This window comes from Triplophysa dalaica, chromosome 2, assembly GCF_015846415.1.
Source record: "Triplophysa dalaica isolate WHDGS20190420 chromosome 2, ASM1584641v1, whole genome shotgun sequence".
NCBI lineage: Eukaryota > Metazoa > Chordata > Actinopteri > Cypriniformes > Nemacheilidae > Triplophysa > Triplophysa dalaica.
In genome coordinates this window covers 21,649,077-21,666,672 of record NC_079543.1, presented here as the reverse complement: position 1 = coordinate 21,666,672, position 17,596 = coordinate 21,649,077, and the positions used below count along the sequence as shown (strand labels likewise).

At 37.7% G+C, this 17,596-nt stretch overlaps 1 protein-coding gene across 6 annotated transcripts in view; it reads left to right on the top strand.

The window, feature by feature from the left end:
• Positions 1–660: 660 nt before the first annotated feature.
• Positions 661–17,596, top strand: part of mtus1b (microtubule associated tumor suppressor 1b) — a 40,655-nt gene continuing 23,719 nt past the window's right edge. The window contains exons 1-5 of one of the 6 annotated variants that reach the window (XM_056740239.1): positions 672–807; positions 1,966–2,016; positions 4,766–4,885; positions 10,923–12,539; positions 14,104–14,257. In XM_056740239.1, coding sequence (XP_056596217.1) covers positions 11,106–12,539; positions 14,104–14,257 — 1,588 coding nt within the window. In that variant the 5' untranslated portion in view covers positions 672–807; positions 1,966–2,016; positions 4,766–4,885; positions 10,923–11,105. Of the gene's footprint in view, positions 808–1,965; positions 2,017–4,765; positions 4,886–5,109; positions 5,404–10,922; positions 12,540–13,057; positions 13,331–13,618; positions 14,258–17,596 lie in introns of those variants that run through there. The other 5 variants (XM_056740232.1, XM_056740223.1, XM_056740244.1 and 2 more) reach the window with 5 other exon arrangements.

Genomic DNA, 17,596 nt, shown 5'->3' with positions numbered 1-17,596 from the left:
AGTAGGATTCGTAATTTCGCAGTGTTGCGGACCGTTCTGTATTGACGCATGCGCAGAGGCCTCCCTTCAGGAACGAACCATCACCCAGGCTGGGCGATATGCATCGTCCTTGAAAAAGATTATGACTGTTTTGATGGCTCATCCAGTAAATTTAAAAAATAAATGATTGATATGTTGCTAACCCTACGCTCGTAATGTATTTATGTGTATTACTATAGTATATTTTTAACAGAAACTTAAAGTCATACGTTTGATATAAGATCGATTATACTCAAAAGACCCATCCGTTACAAAAATGAACCGTGCTTTGAATACAGTCAAAATCAGAAAGCCATGGTTACTATAGTAAAACGAATGGTGATCAGCGCACCAAAAACAGGGTTATTACAGAAAAACATGGCTAAATTGGGGTATCCGAATGGCACATCATCATTATAACCTTTTACAAATAAAAACTACATTTTGCAACATGCTGCCCATGACGTTTAGAGCTACGTCCTTTGACGTATTTTCCTGTATTGCTCAAATTTTATATACATGATTACGCAAATTCTGTTGTCATTGGGTGCTATTTAAGAAATTACCAAAAGGTGGCGCTAAATCCCCAAAGTTATACATCTACGAAAACGATGGACATGACGTTCTTACAGTTTACGTACACCGATGTGATCAACGATGAGGTGACATTTAAGATCTACATGTTCCCATTCTTATTGTAAAAACATTTCATGTAGTCTATAGTTTTAAATACGAGCATTTTATAAAAGCTTATGTTAATACGTCAGTAAAAAAACTTAAACGCTTGAGGTAAGTTATATGACTTAACGTTACACGATTTTGAAGAACATTAATGTTAGCTAGGCTAACAATTTGTTGTAATTATATTACGAAATATATAAGTTATCACTCAATGTTAGAGAAAGTAACTTTTATTTTATATATATAGTGTAAATTGTTGTTTGGAATATTATATAACCATCTGAAAGATGAATAATTAAGCTTTCTATTGATGTGTGAGTTGTTACGGATAGGACAATGTGACCCTGGACCACTTAACCAGTCTAATGGGTAATTTTTAAAAATTGAGATTTATACAACACATGAAAGCTGACTAAATACGCTTTTTTATTGATATATGGTTTGTAATGATAGGACAATATTTGGCCGAGATATAACTATTTAAAATTCTGGAATCTGAGGGTGGGGAAAAAATCTAAACATTGAGAAAATCGCCTTTAAAGTTGTCCATCAGAGGAACTGTGGCAGGCCATCCACTCACAAAAATAAAGTTTTTAAGTATTTAGAGTTGGAAATTACAAAATATCTTCATGGAACATGATCTTTACTTAATATCCTAATGATTTTGGGCATAAGATAATTTTTTTATTTTTGACCCATGCAATGTATTTTTGGCTTTTCCTAAAAAAGTTCCCGTGCTATGTTCTGTTGAACATAAAGAACGACATTTGGAAGAATGAAGGAAAGCAAATAGTTGTAGGGCACCTTTGACTACTTTTACATTTTTTCCTACTGTGGTAGTCAATAATGTCCCAGAAATGTAAGCTGCTAGCATTCTTCCAAATATCTTTATGTTCAACAGAACAAAGAAATGTTTACAGGTTTGGAACAACTGGGGGGGTTAATTCATGACAGATTTTTCATTTTTGGGTGGAGTATCCCTTTAAGATTGGTGAGAGTGTATATTTTATATTTTTAGAACTTTAAACAGGCCATTCTCAACAGATAGGTTAGACTTTATTGAGAGATTCTCAATCGTTGTGCAGTTTGCTTTTCTCTGATTCGGATTATTGAATACTGTTGACAGAGGTATATGTTGAGGTCAGTGTTTCTTCATGTTTAATGATCTATTTTGGGTCATGGAAGTTGCACAAGGCCCAAAGGAACTACTTGACCATATGCTGTCAGGTGCAGAAGGTGTAAGTTCATGTTTGTTTTTCACTTTAGGGTATCAGTGGAACCTGTTAGTGCTAATAAAGAAAAGCATTTCTTCTTTTGGTGAGTAAGTGTTTGTAACAGTGCAGAGGTAAAACCAGTGACAATGTTCCCAGTCTTTACTCATCATTTCTGTTTTACTCTTCTGACAAATAACAGCTACACTTGCACAAACAAACAGATACTATATGTCTTTGGTATTATGATACATTGAACTTAGTTAAATGCTTGCTGTTCGATAACAAGATTGTTATAGTTTGAAACTACCGCAATTTGCCACATTTTGAGTTTTTAATGATTTATTCAAATGTGGCCCACTTAACCCCAAATGACCTTATGCTGTGTTGCTTGTGAGGTTTGAGTATAATATTATTAGTAACTCTATCCACCAAAGTCTGGTGTCTGGTCGAGTGATGTTGAGTGTCCATGGGCCCCTGGAAGCCCTGAATGGCTCTTAGTCCAATGTGGGGCGCTTGGGACGCTTGTGACCTGCAGGGTCTACTACAACATGTTCTTGGGTGGTCAGGATTGTCCGTGATCTCCATTATATGTTTAAGCGAAGATGGATGAAGCTATATCTTTAATGACCCCCATTAATGCAGTAACCAAAGACTAATGAAGAATGCTGGAGACTAGACATAAAGGAGTCATGCCCATTTATGGGACTAGCTAACAGATTATTTATACCCCTCTATCTCTTAACCAAAGAACAAGCTGTGGACTCTGATACTAGCTATGGAGTGTGAGTGTGTAGTGGAAGAGGGTGTGAAAAAAGCTTTGAACAGATTAAGAGGAAAATTAAAGCCCTGTTATCTAGGCTGTTGGCTCCACATACACACGCATCTGTGTGTCTAGACTTCAAGTGTTGCTATGAAAGTGATATCAGATCTATTTATTATTCTTGGTTGCATAAGGTAATATAACATAATATTACTAATTCAAGCTAATTTGATTCCTAGATAAAAAACAGATGAATGAACTCTGTTCCTCTTAAGTACATGTATGGATCAGAAATCACAAAGAAACTGAATTGTAAGGTATTGTAAAAAGTAAAAACGGTATAATTTCTTGGTAAATCTGAACACATATATCTTAAAAATGTTTTATTATATTATGCTTATTTAAAACAAACTCTTGGTTTGATATCGATGTGTAAAGCATTTCTGTAGGTTATATTGGACCACTATTGAAAAGATCATTGTCAGTAAACCTGTTGTTGGGTCAATGGAACACTATAACTATCAAATTGATCTTTAAACGGATAACATGACCGAGCCATGCATTGCACAATCCTGACTTTTGGGTTAAAGTGTTTAAACAAATATAGTGTTGTGGTGCCGTTTGGAGTATATTGGTGCACATATCTTTATATCGATTGGCAAGACATGAAATGTTTCCGACAGTTTAAAAAGTCGCAGACGACAGTTGAGCTAAACAGAATTCTTTTGTACGTTATGTAAGCTTGTCTCTAACCTCTCTACATGGCCTGAGGAAGTAAAGATTGTCACTGAAGCCAAACAAAAAGATGGACCTCATTCTAACTGTCTATTTATGAACAGTCAAACACATAGTTACGCAGCACTCTGATAACATGCTTCTGAATGTCAGTGGTTTCAACTGTGGCTTTGGTTACTGGCTGGGGTTTCTTGTGTGTGTCTGTAGATATGTGTGTTTTACGCATAATGTTGTATGTGTTAAAGATGTATATTTTGCTAAATGACTGTTGGTATTAGAAGCATGATTATCTTATACTGTTACGAATTGGATCATACTTTTCTAAAACGTTTTTGTAGTTGTGTGTGTTTCTCCTCACTCAGTGGCTGTCAGCACTGTTCTTCTGGCGTTTAATATGATAAGCCCGAGTATAAGTTCTTGGAGTTTATCAGGGAAAACAGCTGTGCAACTTGAGATATTTTGGTCTATTATTGACCACTTGACCACAGTTCAGTGATAATTTAGCTGGCTGTCACACACTACTGTTTACGTTCTGATATATAAACTAAGGCAAGCATCACTATTACTATTGTTGATATACTTACGTTTAAATATTCACTCACACATATCCTCTTGTTTCGTAAATCAGCCACAAGTTCAATAGCTTACCTTAAAACGACACTTAACACTTCGAACTTAAAATAATATCTCTAAAAAATAGCGTCACTTTGAAACCGTCTATGATATGACGTCACATTCCCACGTGGGGGCTCGCTCCCCTGGGTGGCAAAACACCCAGCAAAATGGCAAAGGAGAATAGGAGAAACAAAGAAACCGGGACTAAAACACGCAATTATTCGCTGAAATTACAAGCAGCTGGGCTCGACGGTGATCCTTACGACTTCCCTACGATTTACAAAAGAATCAGGTTTTCCTGGACACAGAAATGTTACGCGGAATTGTGTTTCCTTATATTGTAAGCAGTTATTTTGCTGAGTGTTTTCCCACGTGGTAAAGTGACAACATCTCCATACCCTCTATAGTGTTGCTTTTAAAGCAGTGCTTTTCAACAAAGGAGCCGTGGCCCACAGGAGGGCCACAGCTAACTTCCAAGGGGGGCTCTAATAATTAAAATTCCAGGTAATAATCTTACAGCTGTATCTGTTTTTTATCAATTTGATCAAACTAAATACTCTTCGAAGATACAAAGTATGCAACACAACTGTATAGGTACTCAAAATGAATATGAGAGTATCTCATCTTTAAACTCACTGTTAATTTGTGTGTGGTCTTAATTTCCCAGTTTGAGAAGCCCAGTTTTAGTGAAACTTGAGTCTTTTGTTTGTCATGTTTCCTCACAATATCACTCTCTCTCCAGTCAGGTCTACAACTGCGCAGACAGACGCTCTGAATGAGAGTTTTTCGGCAGCATAGAAACCATGCGTTCTGATACACACAAGAGGGCCCCTATATCTACAGAATTTGAAGCCAAGAGGAGGTAATCTGCCCACCCAAACACACACGCACACACATTCTTAGTCAGCAGTGAATTTCTCTCTGTGACTCATTTTTGGCAGAGAAGCCTCAGCAGCCACAGAGCTTGAGCAGTGTACACGAGTGTTTTTGGAAAGTAGTCTTATAGGTGTTAGTGTGATACTCTTGTACATTTGTGTCGCAGAGGTGGAAGGATCACCCAGTGTCAGGCGTCCGTTGGCATGAATGGTTCGGATAAGAGGGGGGAAAATACATTTCAAGACTACCTTGGAAGTCACAAGCTCACTTACACACACACACAGACAGTTCTGGTTGGTTACTGCGGCATGGTTTGGCTTCAGCTCAGAGGAGAGGGGAGGGGTCTCTCTCTCTCTGTTCAGGCTGGAATTGCTCTCTTGCAGTGCTTTTGCTGGCAGGATTTCACGAAACAGGACGTTTTGTCCAGGACAGACATACCTGTGTCCATTAAATGTGGAATACATGTGTTTTGTTGAGACATTCTCTTGGTTTGAAAAACTTCAGGTATGTTTTTTTTTCATTACTTGCCTAGTTTTTAGAGGACAAACTTTCCTCTTCTGTGAGGTACGTGTGAGACAGATGTTTTCAAGTGCTGCGTACATCAGCTAATCCTATGTGTTTTTTCTATGGCTGTTTCAATAATCACAGGATGTGACTTGCATTATAATCACAATGCAAATTCAATGTACTTTTTTTATATAATTTGTTACACACCACATTCCCCAATCTATAAATCTGTATGATGCTAATTATGGTTGTGATTATGTAATATCATGTTGACTTGTTTTTTTGCAAGTGACGCTGGTATTGATAAGTGGTTCTTGGAATTCAAATCACAGCAGTAATAACTTAACACTGACATGTTAATCTTTAACAAGTAAGTTGTGCAATACAGGGCAATATATTTATTAGAGCACATCCTTTTTTGGTCGCTGTCCAGGGGTCTTTGACGTAAGGGGGATCTATTGATCATTCACGGGTTTACACACGTCATCTTGCCACAATGTTGCACACGTAAGCGCCAAAGTCAAAATGCACTGGACATCATCGGTGCTACAGAGGGATGTGACTCTGTGTGTGTGTGTGTGTTATACGATTCTTTGCTATAGTATGGACTTGTTTGTGATACCTGTTGGTATCTACCTGTCCTTTTTTGTGCATACTTTAAGAATATGTTATAAGTCTGTATAGGAACGGTGTGATCCATAGAGACTTGTGGGTATTTTCGTATCAGAGATACTGCCAATGACAAAGCACACAGCTCATTGCTATGGCAACTGTTTGGTGCTGACGGGAAGGAAGAGAAATCCTGAAGAAATTGTGAGAGGATTTATAGCAAAACTTTATAAAGGAAGATTCACTCTCTAACCGTTTATGTGTAAACGTATATCCAACGATATTGTCAAGTTGCCACTGAAGTTAATACAGTACAGTCTGCTGTTGAATTCACTAGAATAAACATCAGCATTAAAAATCAGTATATCATCTCATTCAACACATAGGCCTGAATGCAAGATAACTCCATTCTTTGTTACCACTTACCTTCTATTACCTTATTTTCAGGGCATTGCCAAATAGATAAAAGACATTTTTGTATTAAAACCTCTGGCCTGATACATTTTGCAATGCAACCAAACTGTTATTGGTTTTCATAGCCATAAGTTATCAGAGGTAGCATGTTCAAAGTCCTTAAGTCCTTAACTTAAGTTTGTACTGTTCTCAAATGGATTGTACTATTCTACTACAGGAGGGAAAATGATTGGCAGCTACTAGTTCGAACTTAAAGTCAGGGTAGGCCATTCTTTCCAGAAACATTATTTGTTATGCTGGTTGAAAATGTATCAAAGCTAGCTTACTATTACTAGCCTCTCCAAAATTTACGATAATCAACTCATGATTAAGTTCTCTTTTTGTCTGTGCATTTCAGAGTGACTCTTTGTATGACATTTTATTACAATTTTGTGTCATTCAAGTCTAAGCGTCCAATGTCCATAGATGAATTGGAGGAGAGTGACCTTTAAAAAAGAAAGAGTGTGGGAAAACCGAGACACTGTTTCGTAATCGCATCCAGCATCTCGGAAAGAATGACATTTGTGTGGAGGTGTAACTGGCCACCTGAATAATTTATGATGTCATTTATACAGAAAATAAAAGTCATCTACCAAATATATGGGCTGCTAAAATGTTTGTGAAAAATAATGGTTGTAAACATACAGAAAAACATTTGTTCATAATGATTCAATATTATGTATGTACTGTGGTCTATGTCTTTTTGACAGACAAACGACATCAGTTTTAACAATGGTAAATGGGGCCCAAAATAGTTGCAGTGGTAAGGGTTTAGTTAAGCCATGCATGATGTTTTTAGGTGGTTTCGGAGAACATACCAGCCTTTTGCCTCATGCTGAAATATTTTCGTTCTAGGTCATCAGTCTTGCATTTCTTTGTTAATGGGATAATTCACCTAATTAATTACTGAAAACTGTGTTATGGAAGGATCATGAATATTAACCTGGGGAATTACTAAGGTGCTAAATTTGGGATGTCCTGTAGGGTTTTAAAGTTGAAGCAAAGGAGTTTTACCAAATGAATTGAATTACATTGACAATACAAGAATATGCTTTTGAAGGTCATGCTGAAACTTTATTCCTGGCTTCCTTATAGCAACATGGCCCAGTATTTCTTATATAAGTTCATTTCAGCACCACACAGCTCATATCAGTTATTTCCAGCCGAGAAACTTGAGCCTTTAGGCAATGAGGCTATAGAAAGCCACTCAGTTTACCTAGAACATCACATTTATTCATTCTGTCAGGGGTGGACACGTTGGGAAGGATTCCCCACTCTTATTTCACTGTTCCTTTCATTTAAAGGGCCAGCGGGCCCTAATTTTATAACTGGTGATCATGAAGTTAAATTATATTTTTTAAATACTTGTTTAACCATGTTGTTTTGTGTAGTAAAACTATGTTGTTAAAAGTGTATTTTATGGTAATCACCAAAAACTGTTCCTCATGAAGAATTGTGTGACTTCCTTTCCAAGTGTGATGTCTGCTCAGAGATTATTTCAGTTGACAGGCATGCACCACAGCATAGCGGGGCTCACGCTTCTCGTCATGCAGTACGTTGTATCTGTGTGTGACGTGTTTGTGCATGTGTAGATGATTAAGTGATTTTGGTAGAATCTTGGTTGTATAGTATAGAACAATGTGACGTGTTCTGTAAATTTATCCCAATTGACCGAATCCAATCAACTCAGAATTGTAATGCATGTATAGGCTGGCTATCGCTGTGTCAGACACTCAGTCTCTTCAATCTGGTCATCTGAGTTGTCACAGATCACATAGATGTTTGACCAAGTGTAATCATCAATCCAAGTAGATTATAGTAGCCTTAGATGGCCCATGTTATACAGACTTGGAGCACAGAGCCGGCCAGAGGTCATGTGCTTAATGTTCAGTATCCCATTGGGCAAAGCAGTAGGGGGCAAGCCTTAGAGAACCTGTTACGTAATACTGGTCTTAAAGCTGTTAGCAGCTGTTTGTTAGCTTTGAAGCCATTTTATAGCCAAATAATAAATATTTAATTTGTAAAATTACAAATACAAACCTTCAACAATTAAATTGTCAAAAAAAGTTTATCTTTTTTGTTTGGGACAGTTGACCTAAAATGGCTTATCTTGTCATTATTGTCTTTCTTTTGAAAAAAATGGCGGAATTCTAAATGATAATAAGTATAGATTTTTAACTATATAAATATATATATATTTCTTGTCAGCTGCAACTACATAAACAAACTTCAGGTGGCCCAAACTTAAATTCCGATCGACCTCTGATCTGGTCATTATTGTCTTTCATTTTGGAAAAAATTATGAAATTCTAAATGATAATAAGTATAGATTTTTAACTATATATATATATATATATATATTTCTTGTCAGTTGCAACAACATAAACAAACTTCATGTGGCCCAAACTTAACTTCCGATCGACCTCTGCAAAGAACCTATAACTGTTGCTTTAATTTCATTTAATACAATTAATATACAATAAAATATTACTATGAATTATATTTTATATTCTAACCAAACACAGACCGGAAGTTAACTTCAGGCCTGGTGCGTGCATCCAAAGAAACTGCCTGTAAGCATAGCTTGTTTTAAGTTTTTTAAACATAATTTTTAGTAGCATCTTGTGAACTTTTTGCTCCAAATGCAATGATTTACGATTTGAGCTAAAGAACACCTTTAGCTCAATAGCATCAGGAAGATAAACAGATGAGGTTTATTCTGCCGACTTGCCTACAAAGTGATTCATCAGCATGTGAATGAGACAATGCGATTCTTTCACATTTCTAACATTTTTATTGCACACTGTATAACCAGCAGGGCTGTTGTTGGAGAAAGGAGAGACATTGTCCGTATGAGGGGCCCACTTAGAGTTCCTAAGTCTTTGGCAGAACGTCCCACGATATTAACTAGAATAAAACACCTGTTTATGGCTGAGATCATGTAGTCAATGGAAAATAGCTTCACTTGTTAATGTTAAAAGGACTGGAATGTGTTTATGCAGTGTCATGGGGTCATTCACCAGCTCTTAGAAATGCCACCCACTTTTCCGCCCCGGTCTGGTTCATATCAGCTTCCTCTTTGTGTTAATAATGACCTAAAGACGTTGGTGTGTTCATAGAAAGGTTTCTGTGAGCAGAACAATTGGACTCTTGGTCAGAACTGTTTTGTGTGGAAACACAAGGCTAGTGTTGTCGATGTAACTATCACCCTCGCCTTGTGTGTGAGAGAAAATGGCCTGAATATCAAAATAAAGGCCCTTTTCTTAGCTTTTGTCTGACCTACATTGTCAGCCACATTTGATCTAAAAGTGTGACTTTGATACAAAGCAGACTTAATTGTGCATTATGCACAATCTACATCAGTGGTTTTCAAACTTGTTTTGCTTAAATGCCCCTTTTTATGATTTATTCAAACCAAGTACCCCTTGACCAGACAGCAACATTTTGCATTAAAATACAGTGAAATGAGGGTCAGACAGTTATTATATCTGATGCCCCCAAGTTTATTACTTATAAACATTTCTGTTTGTAGCTTTACGCAACTATGTATTTTTTTTTTTACATTTAACCCCAACCTCTCCTAACTTACATTATTTCGTGCCCAGACACTGCTCCTGATTCCGGGTACGGGCTCAAAAAATAATTCTTATAAATTGAAATGCGCTTTAAATTTATGAATATATTTTTTATGCATATTTGTGTTGTCCTAATTTCATATAACAATACTAATATCATAATTTATCGACTTATTGATTTTCATTGTTTATTCCTAAATTTCAGTTTCTCTCACGTACCCCCTGCAGTACCCATGCAGTACCCCTGGGGGTACGCGTACCCCCATTTGGGAACCACTGATCTACATTAATAGTGAATACTTTAATAATTTAAACAAGCTTTACCAGTCCTGAAATTTAAAATTTCAATGGAGTAATAGAAAAAGGTGTTAATCTTGCACCTGTGAGTATGATGAAGCAATTAAACTCAATTTATTTTGGATTTATTTCCTATTGAGCATCAAAATGATCTTGAAAAAAACCACTTATCTTAATTAATTTGTTTATAGTTGCAAGCCTGGTCGTTGTTTGATGGCTGATAATCATATTTTTTCTTACAGAAGCAATGTGAAAGGACTTTTTCTGTTCTACATTTTCTTGTCCTTCACTACTGTGACTCTCAGTTTGAAAGGAAGTCACCAGTAGGGAGCAGTAGTTCTCTGCTTACGTGCCTCTGCATAAAATCATAACAAAAATTTTGAATAGTCACCTTTGTTTTTTATTAACACATACTGATTCACCTCTCCATGTTTTCTTAATGCAGTCTTAAAAGTGATTTGGCATCTTCAGATCTGAACTGGCGGCCCTGTGTTTAACACTCTGTATCTATAAATCTATAAATATCTAAAAACGCCCAGATAAAATGAAATTGACGTGCTGTTGTCTTTTTATGTTCTCTAGTATCAATCGAAAGAGGGTCAGAAACATCACAGAGACCATCTTCAATCAAACCGACCTAAAGGGATGGTAAACACCTTTCTCACCATAGTGGTATTTTTTCTGTCTGTGGCACTGGACTGGGTCTAGCTATGGGAGGTATCTCTATGATCATGTCTTAACATCCTCTGCTCTTCTACGAGTTTCATGGAACCACCAGTAGACAAATCTGAGCTTCCACCCCCTGCTGTTTCAAAGAGACCATCTCAAGGATCCCAGCATGGAATGTGTCTGGCATTACACAGCAGTGACCAGAGCAACAATGCTTTCATCTTTGAGTCTTCATTGTCGTCATCGTCAACTTCACCTCTGCATTATAGAGGTGAAGCTTCGCCAGACTCCATGCGTAGCTTGTGCAGTCTGAGCAGTGCCAGAGCTGATAGCCCGCTGGATGTGGACATGCCGGAGGTTGGGATGGGAAAAATAATGGCTAGCAGCGATGATTCAGGGATACAAAGTCCAGAATGGCAACCTGACTGTAGTGAGTCCAATGACAACTCTGTGTCTGTCTATCTGGACGCCAATGAAGAATGCTGGAGTGATGATGAAGATGATAATCATAACGTCGCTTTGGTGGTAACACAGAAGGTTGGAAGAACTGATAATGATGATGAAAGATCCTTGTGCTCTTCAGAAAATGATGATGAGGACGAAGAGGACTCTTTTCTCTCTTTGGCATCTGCAGATTTGGTAATAAAGAACCAGATTGGTGTATCTGCTCTGGAAACGCCAAACAATACTCAAGGACAAACAGTAGAAGGTCAGTTGCAAAACTCCAATTTAGTGCTTAATTTAGCTACCGCCTATGACCTCGAGAAGGAAGTGGACAGAGAGAATGATGACCTCTCTGTTGAGGTGGTTCCGGTCACTCAATCTACTGACGGCATGAACGAGCCAGTGGTGTCCCCTGGAGATTTAGAAGGTAACGAAATCTGCATTATCACTTCAGATACCAAAAACAAACAGATCAACACCTCATCGAACGAGGAGAACCAGCCAAAGTCCACAGCTAAAATGACCAATGATCTGGCAGGACGTGCTGTGCAAACCAAGACTCCTACGAGAGCTTCTCTTACCAAAGCCACAAAGCCAGAACTGAAGAGGTTCCCCAGGCCAGATTTGAGGAACGTGAAGGCCAAGATAATCTCCAGGGCTGCCTTAGCTCCAAGATCAACCAGTCCCCGAAAAACAAACGCTAATCTTTGCCAGTCACCTTCACGTATAATGAATAAACTTCCTGCAAGAGGAAGAGGCTCTAGAGCTTGTAGGAAAGTTGAAGATAAAGCTTTCGTAAAAAGAAGCAGGTCATCTTCTAGCCACGCAAGTGGGGCTGAGCCAAAGACCTCAGACTGGCCAGAGTCTAACCCTGAACCTAAACCAATAGGTCTTCCCCTGGAGAAACCTGTCATTGAGTCCTCATTAAAAGACTGTCAGAAGCAGGATATAATCATTTTATCTTTGCAAACACCAGATGAAGAAACGGCAATAAAATCAGAATCCTCTTCCTCTACTGATTTTATTATTGAAGATGCACAGCTTGAAAAAGAAGCAGAAGTAAAAACGTCTAATTGCAAAAACAAGGTAAGTGAATGTTCTTTTATCTCTTTTTCCACACGTAGAAGCTCCCAGTTACTGATTTGTTTTTTATCATTTATATTCATACATATTGTAGATATTTTAATCCCAATTACCTAATGTTTCGCTTTTAATGTTTGAAGTTTTTATTATGGATGTAAAATATATGTCTTATTTTTGTTGCATTTACAACTTTAGAACTTTCCATGTCCTGTCCATGCATCCACACATTCAACACACAACATTTAAAAGGATAATTCCACCAAAAATAAACATTTTATCAAAATGTTTTTAATGTTCAAAACTTGTATATTCAGATTCTACCCAAGAGAAGATATTCTGAGAAATGCCATTGTTTTATTTCCATATGATGGAAGTCAATAAGGGTCACATGTTCTTTGGTTACAAAAAGCCAATGTCCTGAAGAAGAAAGTCATACCTGTTTGGAAGGACATGAGGTTAACTGTCTCTTCAAATATGATATGCTTAAACTGACTTGATTTCATTTCGTTCTCCAGACTGTATCTACTAAGCTTTTTTCCAAATGATGGAAGTCAATAAGGGTCACATGTTGTTTGGTTACAAACAGTCTTCAAAATATCTTCTTTTGTGTTCTGAAGAAGAAAGTCATACCGGTTTGGAAGGACATGAGGTGAACTGTCCCTTCAAATATGCTATGTTTTAAACTGACTTGATTCATTTAAACGAACATACTTATGACAGCTGCGTGATGTCTATCGTCTCCCTATGAAGAGAACTGCTACAACTTGTTCAGCTTAATGCGTGTCATCACATGAGTGAGTTATGCTGTTATTCAGGCTTATATGTTATTATCTCAGGACTGTCGCAAGCAAATATAGAACTGTAAAACCGTTTTAGAGTGTAAAGACTGTGATTAGGGAATGACACAAACGCTCATTTGTACATCAACACCTTGTTTTCTGGATCTGTTCACAGGCATGTTAGAGTACTTTTACAAAAGCGTTTTCGCATGTTTCTGTTTGTTAGGAAATATCCAAAATCTTTAAATACCAGCTCCATCTCTCTCTCTTAAACTCTTCCATGTTTCCTAAACTTGGTCCTAGAACATAAGGAAGATGTTTTTGCCAATACAACAACCGTTTTAAAGGGCAGAGAACTGAATAAAGAAAAAAACATTCCTGAGGCTACACACTGACTCAAACAACAGAATCTTTCCACAAACTCACTCCATGTGTGCATAGAGTGTCCAAAAACGAGAGGAAGAAAAAACAAAAAGGAGGAGAAAGAGGAAAAGATCTGGGCTGGTCCTGGCATCAGAAGCCCTGAGGGAATCACACACAATAGAAACGTTTTCCCCTTTTTTTTCTATTTTTTTCCTTTCTGCTTTTTGGAACCGGCTAGTCTTATTTCCCCTCCCTCCTTTCCGCTCCTCCTCCCTCTCTTTCTCCTCTCTCGTGTTTCTCCCTCTTAATCGCTGCACATTTTCTGTCTGCTCTGTGGAATGGCTAACACTATGGTTACCCTGCGGCGCCCCGAGCTGGGCTCTCTCGCGTGGGACACTGTCACTAACCAGCGGCTCTTTCTCCAGACTGTATCTTCTAAGCTGGGACCATCTCTAGGGGCAGCATCTACCAATGCATCCACATCTGCACCCCCAGAACACAGACTGAAGCCCCCCGGCCGAGAAGCCAGATCTACAGGTGGTCTGGGTCCACCGGGAAGTCGAGCTGTTCAGCCGGCAGGTGGGTTTTGTTTGTTTAACACGGCACGTTCTCAGAAGAATCTCAAGGGCAATGCTTAGGAAAGCGAGCGAATAGTGTGTAGAGCTACTGTGGATGTACTTGTATTTCAAGTGTATTCACTGTAACTCCTATGGTATCTAACTTTCTGCCGGGTTTATATGTTAGGATCTACAAGAAAACTGTGTGTGCACATGTGTATCTGTATCTTCTATGTAAGGTGTGTTTGCACTGTAAATCTGTAAGTCTGTCTGACACACCTTTGCAGTACATGTTGACATGACAGATTTGTGATATGTAAACGTATTCCACATTCCTCCGATACACACACTATTTAAATTAGTTTATACTGTAGTCTGTTGTGTTTGCGTAAAAAAGCGAATGATAAATTCTACAGTCTTGCCTTGAACCAAACCCTTTACAAGCCCCTTTTTTCATTTTTATAGCATCGTTTGCTTCATATGAATCACTTCTACATTTAAACACACATTGTCCAGCTAATTTGGTACATACCATAAACCTTTTGATTTTATATTGAGATAATAACCCTAAGCCAAATGTTACACCTTTCGAAAACCAGAGCCAAAAATATATTGACAATTAAAAATCACTTTAACTTTAAAGAACGTCCCTAACAGGAGGTTTAGTTGATTCGGGGGCAGTTTCGTCTGTATAGTGTAGCAGAAACCACAAGGACGTACATCCATCCATCCATCCATTTTCTACCGCTTATCCGAACTACCTCGGGTCACGGGGAGCCTGCGCCTATCTCAGGAGTCTTTGGGCATCAAGGCAGGATACACCCTGGATGGAGTGCCAACCCATCGCAGGGCACACACATTCACTCATTCACTCACGCACTCACACCCTACGGACAATTTTTCCAGAGATGCCAATCAACCTACCATGCATGTCTTTGGACCAGGGGAGGAAACCGGAGTACCCGGAGGAAACCCCCGAGGCACGGGGAGAACATGCAAACTCCACACACACAAGTCGGAAGCGGGAATCGAACCTCCAACCCTGGAGGTGTGAGGCGAACGTGCTAACCACTAAGCCACCGTGCCCCCCAAGGACGTACACAGGAACTTAAATGATTGACTCATTAAAATATCTGGATGCTGTTGGGCAGAAGAGTGTGCGTGTTTGGGCTACACTGTCAACACGAATAATTTGGGAAAACTAGGTAATCATTTACATCAAATCTTCTGATTTATGATGTTCTCAATTTTTAGTAAGCAGAACTATAAAGCTTTGAGTTTGTTGTACTCCTGCATGTCATTTCCTTTTAATTTTAAAGATTTAGTAAGGTAACACCCTTTTTAGTTACATTTAAATATGAGAAAGGTCTCAATAAGGCAATCTAAACATTTCTGCTACTTCAAAAATTAACAATCAGCCTTCATAGAGTGTGATGAAACACATACGACTACACTGGCACCACCCACAACATAAGCAGAAGCAGCACTCTTATAAACGATGGTAACCCCAAAAGTCAAAAATACAGCAAACTCGTCTAAATATCCAAGAAAAATTAAAATTCATCATAAACAAGACTTTATCCTTTATAAAAACTCCCACTTCTTTTCAAAAGTTACTCTTCTAATGCGGTCTCACGCAAAGCATGCTGGGAACTTAAAATCATTCCCAATTAATCGTGTTGAATTAACTTGTTTTAATTCAGTTAAACATTTACATTCTGTCATTTAGCACACGCTTTTGTACAAAGCGACTTACAGAGAGTTAAGGGAGCAATAAGCGATATGTTATACAGAAGCAATAATACAATAGGTGCTAATACGAAGTAACTAGTTTCAACAAAGGCCAGAACACTACCTGTTGAGAGAAAGAGTGAGGTTTTTTTTCTAACTCAAAAGTAAGAATTAGTTACAGGAACTCAAAATATTAAAATTAGTAAAACATTACATTACTTTTAACATTCGGATTTACAGTGTATGGAGAGAGGGGGCAGAACGCATCAACTGGTGTTAATAAACTTGCAGAATTCTATGCTTTGTTGTCCAACCTATGCGTTGTGTTACGTACCCCCCTCTCTTTCTGTGGCCACACTTTTATCATTTATAAGACACACTTCAGTTTAACACCCCACACTAAGCATTCATTCTCATTTTGTCCCTTCATCTTTCAGTTTTGTGTATTTGTTTGTCTGTTGAGTCTAAAACATGTTTCCTTGATATTTTTCCAACCTCTGTTTTATTCAGAAAAATATATATTGGTTTAAGGAAATGGCAATTTTATTGTGTCAATGTGTGTGTTTGTTGGTGTGTTAAGCTTAAGACATTTTTCCTTGATATCACCCCATCCTCTGTTAATGTCTAAAAAAACCTGTTTGTTTCTGGAAATTGTGATCTCATTTTGTATGTGCATCCACATAAAAGCGTGTTGGGTTATCCTGTAACGTAACCCTGCTTTGTGACATCTCTTTCTGTCGAGGGTTCCCTTTTTCTTTCGTCGCATGTGGAAGCAGGGATGCATATGTGTACACATGGTTTCAGGGGCTATACACTATATGTTTGTGTCAGTCGTGTTTCATTGTCAACGTAATGTGGATTGAATTGACCGGAGAAGGTCACATTCCTCGTAGACAATTGTTGTCTTGTTTCTTCTCCTCAGAGACACTGTGACTTTAGCTCTTAAATATAATAGTTACCAGTTGGGGGAAGTTTGTGTCAAAGAATATATGTCCTGTAGCTGTGTGCTGATTCTTAGTAAAGGTGCTATTTTTGTGCCGTGTTTGTTGCCCTAACTTAGTACGGATGTTTTAACAGCATATTTTGATTCAATACATTTGACTGTTTATAAGGAAGACTTTTAGAAGTGTAAAAACCAACTTACATTTATCTTTTACTTTTATTCTAGTGTTATCTATCTTTGTGTCTTTTTCCTCTGTGGTCAAAGTGCAATTATGCTGTAAATGTAATTAAGTTCAACCCTGAGACATATTCTATGACTTATAATAAGACAAACTGAACTTTTTTATCTGGATCAAAAGCAAATTATTGTTTATTAATGACATTTTTAGGCACAAATGGCAATTTCATAAGATCAAATAAATCTGTCATTTATTCAATTGCTTATAGTTACCCATATAGCTACATTAAGTTTGCGAAACGCCAATCAACAGAATTGCATTTACTTGATTCAGTTTAACCTCACATAACAAAGAGACGGTAGATTAAACCATTTTAATTTAAAAAAATAAAAAAATTGAATATTCTTGATGTGAATGAATACCATGTAGTGAATGAATACCATAAATAGCGTGTAGTACCATATATTCTCCAAGAGGTGGCATTGGTCTCACTTACAGTTTGTTTTTGT